Below are 11,284 nucleotides of genomic sequence, written 5' to 3'. Positions count from 1 at the left end.
TGATGTACACACGAGATCCATATATACCTAGCCAATCAATTTAAGATTGGATAGACCAACAAACGCATGCACTTGCTTAGACTCTTAGAGAATTGAGTTGTAAGTTTCTCCAAACAGAATTACAAACATATGCATAAGAAGAAAAATAAAGATATATTTTCACTATACATTTACTTTTACTCGATCTATAGAATAGCCTTTTATTTTCTAACTCATGTCCCAACTATGGATAGGTATCATTTACTGGTCAATAGACTCACTCCTTACTTTTATGTTTTCACAAATATAATGTTAGTTCTGGAGACAATAAGTGCGTCATAGTTTTACCTTCCTTTTCTTGTCTAAGATTAATTATAGTATTTAAACATTTTGTTGGGCGTGGTGATTTAGCCTATGTTTGTTATAAAGGAAAATAAATGGCATTCTTACTTATTTATGATTTTTGGTTAGTTAGCAGAAAATAATTTTTTGAAAAATATATAATCTAGGCAAATACTATGGAAGACGAAATAGGCGGCGGAGGGGATGGGAAGGAGCAGGCCAGTCGGAGTTTGGGATAGGGTTCGGGGTCAGGTCAGGATAAGGTCGATATTAATAATAAGGGGTCGAGTGTCAGTGTTCGAAGTCGAGGGTCAAAGGTACGACCTCGGCCCCTAGACCCCAAACATCGATCTTGACCGCGGACCTCGACCTTGATCTCAAACTCGAACCATGACACCAACCTCGACCCTAGAACAGACCCTGAAACCAGATCTTGACCCCAAACCTCGACCTTAAACCCCAACACTAAACCTTGACTTTGAACCCAAACCATGACTCTTGATCCCAATCCCGACCTTGGCCATGAATCTCGACCACAAACCTCGATCCTAACTCGACTCCCGAATTCGACCTCTGTCTAAACCTCTACACCAGCCCGACTGTGAATCCTAACCACGAACCTTGACCTCGGCCTCGACCCCGACACCTGATTTCGACCTAGATCCTGACCTATGTTCTTGACCTGATCGTGACTGTCACGACCCATTTTTTGAACAAGCCGTGACCGGCACGCGATCACTAAACTTGACCGAGCGAACCATCTGCGCTTATCAAATCTATTATAACTTCAAACTTTATATGCAATAAGATAATACTTTAACCAAATACTTTCAATTAATTTAAATATCTAAAATAAACCAACTCAAAAACTTTATCGTAGTAACCACTGAAATACTACTAAGTTATTATCGAAGACATTAGAATCTTAACACATCAACTGTGTCTATGAAACCTCTATTGATAAACCGATGCACTGCTCAGGACATGATTTCCTGGCTAATTCTCCAAGTAAATAAAAAAAATAACTAAATAAAGATGACTCAAAGGAATACTCTACGAACAAAAGCGGAGCTCACCAATAGCACTGGAAGGGAGCGAAGTCCTAACCAGTAGCCTGCTCGCCTGCAAAACAGGTTCCTACGTTGTACCGCAGACCAACATAGGTTCCCAAAAGAGAACGTCAGTACCATCCATTGTACTCAGTGAGTCTCAACGATAGAGGATGAACTTTAATAAAATATACATTACGAGCAAAGATTCTAAATGCATGGAAAACATAGAGCTTCTAAGAACAATTCTAAAATAATTGCATAATAGCAGTTTATGAATATTCTAAAAGAAATTCTTTTCTTTTTTTTTTCTTAAAGAAAAAAAATATATTTCACTTTATACTTCGGGAGTTCCAACTATCCTTACCTATTTCTATCTTAGTCACCGTGTCATCGGCACGGGTTCGAACCCAACCTAATCGAATAGGCCCAATCCACGAGGTGCCACTCGCTTCATGGTTCTCAACGCTCATGTATCATACCTTAGCTTGGATAAGTAAATTCTCATCAACGAGATCCTCGGCTCGTGTGCTTCCTACTTTGGCACAAGTAGTTCAGGAAGTCAACACCTTGGTCAGGACCCTCGGCCTGGACGATGACCCCTTCTTAGAATAGAGGATACTCCCACAAATCTTTTTTTCTAAAACTTCTTCTTGTGACTCTTCAAGTCTAAATCTTTTCTAGAACATCCTATACATACTCATACTAGTATCCTTAAATGTAAAGCATGGCATAAGAATGAAATAAACATTAAAAAGTATTTCTAAAGATTCTTGCTTCTTCATGAATTTTCAACATGAAAATTGCATATAAGAATAACATAAAAATATTAAAATTTATGCATATATATTGATAAGTGGGGATTTTGACGATTTATTAGCGTCTTTTAGCTTTCGTTTTAGTCCAAAAGTATTTAATTGTATTCCCAAAAACTAATGAAATATGCGTAATTGTAGGAGTATTGGAAAATGAGTCACTAAGATGAAATCCAACTCAAGAAGGAGTAATTTGAACTCAAGGACAAAATCAAGCGCAAAAGCTCAAGTGCGGACCGCAAATTTCCATCTGTGGCCGTAAAATGTGAAGGAAATTACCAGAATCCTAGTGCAAATTGCGTACCATACAATTATTGTGCGGCCGCAAAAGCTATGGAAGAACTAAAGTTCAGAGAGTCTCATTTCAAGCTCAAAAGGAAATGCGGACTGCACAATAATTGTGCGACCGCAGAAATCAGCTACGCGGCAGCACTTAGAAATGTGCGGTCCGCACAAGAGCCCTGTGCAGCCGCATGAAGAATTATGCAGACCTCAGAACATGAGAGATGCGGCTGCATTTCAGAATTGTGCGGCCACAGATTCAACTCCTGTCAAAACTGAAGCAAAGTGCGGAACCCATATGGAATTGTGTGGCCGTAGAACCTCCGAAAGGGTATTTTGTACGAAAATTCTAGCTTTGTATAAATAGGATAGTTTCACAAAATTAGGTCAAGTTTTGAATATTCAAAGTGTTGTAGCCGTTTTTCCTTGCTTCTTTAGGCAATTTTAGCTCATTTTGGTGATTCAATATTGGATTTTTATATTTTAAGCTTTCAATAAGAGTTTTATCATCTTTTCTTCTTTAATTTCTTCTATACCCACTATGAGTAGCTAGATTCTCACTAGGGTTGTGACCCAACCCTAGAGTGTAAACTTAACGGATGTTTGATTTTTGGCTTGTTTATGGGTTGATGTTCATTATTTAGCTTTGTTCTTGCTTTTAATTATAGAATTAATGGTTGCAAACATAAGTTCATGCCTATTTGACTTGGTCTCTACTTAAGAAAGAGAGATTTATTCTAGAAAAACTTGGCTAACAAGAATTTGGGACAAACTCAAGAGATTGATCGTTCCAATTAAAGGGTTGAACCTAGAGATAGTAAAACCCGACTTGAGCATTTTATCAGCTATTTTGTTCAGTACCCATTTGGACTTGAGAAAGTCAAATTGGGAAAAATCACTCTCTTATCTAGAAGTATTGAGTGGGTACGTGAGCGTTGATAGCTATAATACACCTCAACCAATGAAACAAGCTTTAAAGTTTACAACCCATTAGGCAAACACCTAGGTAAAGATTATAGCCCTAGGCCTTTTACATTATTTGAAAACAACAACAAAAATAATTTCTTAGTTTTAATTATTTATCTTGCAATCTTAGTATAAATTAGACCTAGAATCAACCAAATTTTGTGGAAGTGTAATTTAAGATAGTTCAAGCTCATTCACCACAATATATACTTCTAAATCCCATTCATATAGCTCCTTGTGGAATTCGACCCCGGGTCCCTATTGGGTATTACTATTGCATCGACTGTTTTATAACCTCAAATAGAGGTGTGACTTTGATGAGATTAATTTTTGGCACCGTTGCAGGGGAAGCTAAAAATGGATTTAGCTATATATTTGGTTTTGTGTGTGAATTGTCTTCTTTTCCTTCCATGTTATTAATCTTTTTTGTGAAATAATTATAGGTGAAACAATGGCTCTCAACAACAATGATCCTCTTAGAAACATTCCTATAGGGGATGTGGACGTGGAAGATGAGTAAGTTGAAGAGGTTCCTCTTGAACCTCAAGCAAATAGATGAGGCCGACCGCCTCAAGAAAACGTTCCCGTTCCACCCCCACCTCCACCAAGAGGGGCTCCACACTGTTTGTTGCCGAATGAAGGGTATGCAAGTGCCATAGTCCCGCCCTGCATTAGGGCGGGCAACTTTCAAATAACAAATGTTATGCTCACATTGCTAGAGCAACGGGGATTCTTTACCGGGGCTTCGAATCAAAATGCATACAGACACTTGAAGGGGTTTGTGGACACTTGTTGGGAGTAAACAGACAAACGTCTCCAAGGATGCTTTGAGGTTGACGCTATTTCCTTTCTCTCTACGGGGGAAAGCCTTGGATTGGTTAGAGAGATTGCCAAACCATTCTATCCATACATGGGATGAATTGGCGGAGAAATTTATTTCCAATGTCTTTTCTCCCGGGCATATGGCTACTCTTAGAGACGAGATTCTAGTAATCAAACAAGAACCCAATGAGCTGTTGCATGAAATATAGGAGAGGTACCGAAATATGATGAAAGATTGCCCAAACAATGACATGACGGAGGCTATGATTCAACAAACTTTCTATCGGAGGATCAATACTACCAATCAATGCGTGGTCAACCAACTTGCTGGTGGAAATTTTATGACAACGCCATATGCGGAAGCTTGTGAGACCTTAGACGAAATGGCGGATACTTCATCGACATGGCAAAGTAGAACAAATGTTCCTTAAGGTGATCCAAACGTTATTCACATACATAAAGAATTGCATAATCATGGGCAAGCCATTGCCAAGTTGACCACACGATGAATTAATTAGCAAAAGCTCAACTTCAACAAGTGCAAAGTCCTAAGCAAGTCAATGCAATGTAGGGAGTTAATATGATGGTAAACAAGAGAAGGCAAAAGGGTTCTCAAGTGCAAAATCGTGCGGAACATTATGTGTAAGAAGATAGTGGGTTTGATCAAGATGAATCTTATAATGAACAAGAGGAGGAAGTACAATATGTGAAAAACTTCCAAGGGCAAAGAAACAACTCTCAAGGCTCGAATCAACAGCAATGGTGACCTCATGGTAATCAAGGGAATTGGAATTCTAGCAACCAAGGTAATTGGAATAGTGGTAACAACCAAGGGAATTGGAACAATCAAAACAATCAAGAAAATTAGAATGGTCAAAATAACCAAGGCAATTGGAGTGGCAATAGTCAAGGATTGAGGAGGCAACAACCAAGGGGGATGGAATAATAACCAAGGCAATGGGGGACGGGTTTTCAAAGGCCCCAGATGTATCAACAATTGAGCAATCCCCTTCTTATCCTTCCCATGGTCCAATTTCTTCCAGCAATGAGATGGGACGAATTGAGAACATGTTTAAACAAATGATGGAGAAGAATGCCGACTCCGATATTCAATTGGGGCAAATCTCTCAAGTCCTCAACACTCGTCCTAAGGGAGCACTACCAAGTGACACGATGGTGAACCCAAAGGGTGGGAACAACACGGGACATGCAATGGTCGTTACTATAAGGAGTGGAAAAGGTAGGAATGCACCCACCTCGAATCAAATGAAATTTGTGGATGACGAGCAAATGGTTAAATCAAATGAGACCCCAGACAATGTGGTAGAATCAAATGAAAAAGTGTGGATAGATATTGATGATAATGTGGAGGAAACTCAAGAGGAAGTGAACCCGTCTAGGGATCACATTATTGACATACCGGAACCGGTAGTGCAAAAGGCTAAGGTACCAATGCCTAGGCCTCCTCCTCCATATACTCAAAGGCTTGCAAAGAAAAATGCCGAGAATCAATTCAAAAAATTCATTGACATGATGAAGAGCCTATCCATAAATGTGTCATTGGTTGAAGCGTTGGAGCAAATGCCCGGCTATGAAAAGTTCATGAAGGATTTGGTGACAAAGAAGCGATCGATGAATTGTGAAACTATAAAAATGACTCATCAAGTGAGTTCAATTGTACATTCCATGGCTCCCAAATTGGAAGATCCCGATGCTTTCATAATCCCTCGTACCATTGTAAGTGTTGATTTTGCAAAAGCGTGTGATCTTGGGGCAAGTATCAACTTAATGCCATATTCGGTTTTCAAAACTTTGGTAATCGGGAAACCAAGACCCATATCTATGAGGTTGCAAACCGATCGTACCATGAAAAGACCATTGGGAGTGATTGAGGATGTATTGGTTCGTGTTGATAAATTCATTCTTCCGGCGGATTTTGTCATTCTTGATTGTGAAGTTGATTACGAGGTGCCGATTATTCTTGGTAGACCATTCCTTGCTACGGGAAAGGCTCTAGTTGATGTTGAAGCCCAAGAACTTACTTTTCGGGTTGGTGATGAAAAAGTGGTTTTCCATGTGTGCAAATCTATGAGGCAACCCAATAGCAATGAGGTGTGCTCGTTCGTGGATTTGGTGACCGATGTAATCGTGGATGAATCAAGTGTTGTGATGAATGTTGATGATACATTGGAGGCCGTCTAGCTCAACTTTGATGATGACGAGATGGATGGCTTCATGGAATGTGTGAACTCATTGCAAGGAATGGGGGCGTACACTTATGAGCCCCGCAAATTGTCCTTGTATCTTGAAAATAAGCCAACTCCTCCAACAAAGCCCTCAATCGAGGAGCCTCCTATCTTGGAGTTGAAGCCATTGCTTCCACATCTTCGGTATGAAATTCTTGGCCCTACTTCTACTTTACCAGTTATTCTTTCCTCTTGTTTGACTAACGTACGGGTAGATTCTACATTGGCGGTGCTACAAAAGAGGAAGAAGGCTATTGGATGGACATTGGCGGATATTCGGGGAATAAGCCCCGCATTTTGCATGCACAAGATTAACTTGAGGGAAGGTGCCAAACAATCTGTTGAACATCAAAGGAGACTCAATGAAGCCATGCAAGAGGTTGTCGAAAAAAAGATCATTAAGTGGTTGGATGTCGGGGTTGTTTAGCCCATTTCCGATAGTTCGTGGACTTCTCCAGTTCAATATGTTCCAAATAAAGGGGACATGATAGTGGTCACCAATGACAAGAATGAGTTGATTCCTACAAGACGATGGCCGGGTGGAGAGTGTGTATGGACTATCGCAAGCTCAACAAAGTCACAAGGAAGGATCATTTTCCACTTCCCTTCCTAGATCAAATGCTTGATAGATTGGCCGGGTGGAGAGTGTGTATGGACAATAAAAATCTTATTGCTCCGGAAGATCAAGGGAAAACCACTTTTACATGTCCTTATGGTACTTTTGCCTTCAAACGGATGCTATTTGGGTTGTGCAATGCACCGGAGACTTTTCAAAGGTTTATGATGGTGATCTTCATAGACATGGTGGAGGATTACCTTGAAGTCTTCATGGATGACTTTTCGGTGGTCGGGAATTCTTTTGATGATTGTCTAGCAAACTTGGATAAAGTGTTGGCAAGATGTAAAGAAATAAACTTGGTGCTCAATTGAGAGAAATGTCATTTCATGGTTGAGGAAGGCATTGTCCTTGGCTACAAGATCTCAAAGAATGGCATTAAAGTCGACAAGACAAAGATTGAGGTGATTTCTAACTTCCACCTCCAACTTTAGTCAAAGGTGTGTGGAGTTTCTTAGGCCACACGGGATTTTACCGGGCGTTTCATCAAGGACTTCTCTAAAGTGGTAAACCCATTATGCAAGCTTTTGGAGAAAGATGCTAAGTTCCATTTCAATGATGATTGCATGAGAGCCTTTGAGTTTCTAAAGCTCAAGTTGAGTACTACTCCCATTATCACCGCTCCAAATTAGAGTGTTCCTTTTTAGCTCATGTTCGATGCAAGTGATGTAGCGGCAGGGGCTATTTTGGGGAAACGCATCAACAAGAACTTTCATCCGGTTTATTATGCAATCAAGACCATGAATAATGTGCAAGTCAACTACCGAGCTTCTTGCCATTGTGTTTGCTATTGAGAAGTTTCGCCCATACTTGATGGGTGCAAAAGTGAATGTTTATACGTATCATGCGGCACTTCGTTATCTCATAAGCAAGAAAGATTCCAAATCCCTGTTAATGAGATGGGTACTTCTGTTGTAAGAGTTTGATATTGATATTCAAGATCGAAAAGGGAGTGAAAACCAAGTGGCGGACCACTTGTCTCGTTTGGAGGAGGAGGGGAGGTTGCATGATGGCCTTGAAATCAATGACTCCTTCACTGATGAGCAACTCTTGGCTATTTCAATGAAATAGGTACCTTGGTTTGCGGATCTAGCAAATTATCTTATGAGTGGTATCATTCTGGTTGAGTTCTCTTCAAACCAAAGGAAGAAGCTCAAACGGGATTGTCAAGATTACTATTGGAATAAACCGTACCTTTTCCAGATTTGTACGGACGGAGTGATTAGAAGATGTGTACCAGGGGAGGAACAAAGTGAAATTCTTGGGGCTTGTCATTCTTTCACGTATGGTGGTCACCATGGTGGAGCAAGAACGGCGGCCAAAGTGTTAAGTTGAGGTTTCTATTGGCCCACTCTTTACAAGGATGCAAGTGATTTCGTCAAGCATTGTGATGAATGTCAAAGGGCCGGTAGAATCTCAAATAAAAATGAAATACCCCTCACCACCATCATGGAGATTGATATTTTCAATATGTGGGATATTGACTTCATGGGCCCTTTTGTAAGTTCTTGTGGAAACACCTACATCTTGGTCGCGGTTGATTATGTGTCCAAATGGGTTGAGGCCGTTGCTTTTCGACTACAAGAAAAGGGACGTTTTGCCGCAACATTTAGTGGCGACTCTATTTGTTGCAACAAATATTATAAGTGATGGGGGTTCGCATTTTTGGAGGAGAATTTTTTTAAAAGATTTGGCACTCCAAGGGCTATCATAAGTGATGGGGATTCGCATTTTTGCAACAAAGCTTTCGACACCTTACTCACCAAGCATGGTATCACTCATAAAGTTATGACCCCCTATCATCCTCAAGTAAGTGGTCAAGTGGAAGTCTCCAACCGGGAGATAAAGAGTATTTTATCTAAAACAGTGAATGCTAACCGGACGGATTGGTCAAAGAAACTTTATGATGCTTTATGGGCTTATACAAAACACTAATTGGGATGTCTCTATATCAGTTGGTGTTTGAAAAAGTTTGTCATCTTCCAGTGAAACTTGAGCACAAAATCATGTGGGCTTTAAAGAAGTTGAATCTTGAGTGGGATGTCACCGCCAACTTAAGGGTGGCACAATTGAATGAGTTAGAAGAGTTCTGATACCATACATATACAAGTTCATCCTTATAAAAAGAGAAGATGAAGTATCTCCATGATAAGTACATTAGGAACAAGGAGTTTAAAGAAGGTGATCTTGTGTTATTGTTCAATTCTCGATTACGACGTTTTCGGGAAAGTTGAAGTCTAAATGGAGTGGCCCAGTTGCGGTTGTGCGTGTGATACCCTTTGGTGCATTGAACTTGAAGAATAAAAATTATGAGATGTTTAGAGTCAATGGTCACCGGGTGAAGCACTATCTGGAAAAAGTTGGTGATGGCCACGTCGTGGCAGTGATTCATTTCAAGTGATGATGGTAATCTGTATCGTGTCGCGATGTTAAATCAGGCGCTTCTTGGGAGGCAACCCATGTTCTTTTTCTTTTTCTTTTTCTTCTTATTTAGATAGGTCGTGTTTCATGCTAACTGGTTTTGAAGTGTGTTGCAGGAATGAGTGTGCTTTGCAGGAACTGTGCTCAGAAAAATTGGCTAAGTATGGAAAAAGTACGGACTGCACCTTTATTTGGAATGCACAGCAGAAGAGGATCTGCAACCGCACAATTTTTGTGCGGACCGCACAACTGGAAGTCAAGAATTGCCCACTCTCTGAAGTTTGCCTGTTAGAGAAATGGCCAAAGTGCGGCCGCACAAGGAAATGTACAGTCCGCTCCAAAATCTGCGGCCGCGCTCAAAATTGTGCGGACCGCAGATCATCAAAGGGTAAATATGTAACAGGTAAAGGAGTGCGGATCGCACATGAAACTGTGCGGCCGCACTCATCTCTTAAACCCTTGCCTAACCCGTTAAGTGTAAATAGTGGCCTTCATTCTACAGTTAGAACTTTACACCTTGAGTCCAACTCTGACCTCAGACCCGGGATCCGACCCAAATCCAGACCACGGCTCCAACTCCCATAGGTCAGGGTCTAGGGCCGGGGTGGCGAGAACCGAGAGTGTGAATGGGGGCGAGGATGGGGAAGATTGAAAGAATATAGCATGATCTAGTTCATAATATATATTTTTATTTTAATCAAGTACTGTTATAATTGTTTCATCTTACGTGATACTATTACTATGTATTTATTAGGTTCTTAATTTTTTACTACGTTCAATCAATATGTTGTTCTTTAATTTCTTAAATTATAATCTATACAAAAAAATGAATTTTTTTCCAATATTATATTTTAAAAATAAAAAATGTTTCAGACTTTCAGTACTGTACACTGAAAGTTACACATTAATTTCAATTTTTTATTCCAATTCTGCCCTTCTTTTCGAAAGGACAGTAGTTGCTTAATGTAGTACATAAACATACCTTAGGCTGATCAGAAGTTAATCATCATTCTTTAGTTGTGCTTGGTGAGGTAATAGAAGAGTATATGATTTTGTGATGAGTTTAAATCCTATGTATTAACGATATAAAAATATTTGTACAAACATTTCCCCCGAAAAGTAATTGCAAATAAGTTTATGTAATAACATTGATTGATAACTTAGCATAAATGACAAGTAATACGTATAACATGTTCCATTACATTGATAATTAAAATATTATGGCTTTTAACACAGTATTTAGTACTCCATTCGTCAAAGTTTACTTGTTCAATTTTGACTTGGCACACCCCTTAAGAAATAATATCGTAATTTGACTATATCATCCATAATTAATATACATTGAAAAACAAATTTTGACTATTATAAATAAATAAAAATTGAAAAGATAAGGGTATAATAGGCAAATAGTTGACATTTATTTTTAGTATTGTGGATAAGTAAACTCGGACGGAGGAAATACAATATTAATTTATATAGCTTAAACTCTTTTGTGATTTGTGCTACTAACATATTTTTACCTTTTTTTTTCTTGTAATATACAGCGAGCTGACATACCGTAAAACTCAAACAAGACTGAATCTCGATGATGCAGTACATTATATTCTAAAACTATGTACTGTTACTATTCCCAAGGCCAGTTATAATTTTGGTATTTTAATTGAAGGGTGACATGAAATTTCGTACTTAATAATCGACTATATGGTGATAAATTCTATGTTTCAAATTAATACAGTTAGTTTATGA

General features: G+C 39.2%; 1 protein-coding gene across 1 annotated transcript; it reads left to right on the top strand.

The window, feature by feature from the left end:
• The first annotated feature begins 5,212 nt into the window (after positions 1-5,212).
• On the top strand, positions 5,213-6,457 carry LOC138874782 (uncharacterized). Its single transcript, XM_070153566.1, has one exon. It carries the CDS (start codon positions 5,213-5,215, stop codon positions 6,455-6,457), a length of 1,245 nt encoding a protein of 414 aa, XP_070009667.1.
• The last annotated feature ends 4,827 nt before the right edge of the window (positions 6,458-11,284 follow it).

This window comes from Nicotiana sylvestris, chromosome 8 (genome assembly GCF_000393655.2).
Source record: "Nicotiana sylvestris chromosome 8, ASM39365v2, whole genome shotgun sequence".
In the NCBI taxonomy this organism is placed as follows: Eukaryota; Viridiplantae; Streptophyta; class Magnoliopsida; order Solanales; family Solanaceae; genus Nicotiana; species Nicotiana sylvestris.
Note: the sequence above shows the minus strand (reverse complement) of the source record. Positions and strands in the feature narration are given on the sequence as shown.

Coding starts and splice junctions, on each gene's coding strand:
- LOC138874782 (XM_070153566.1), top strand. CDS start 5,213: ATGGGGGACGGGTTTTCAAAGGCCCCAGATGTATCAACAATTGAGCAA.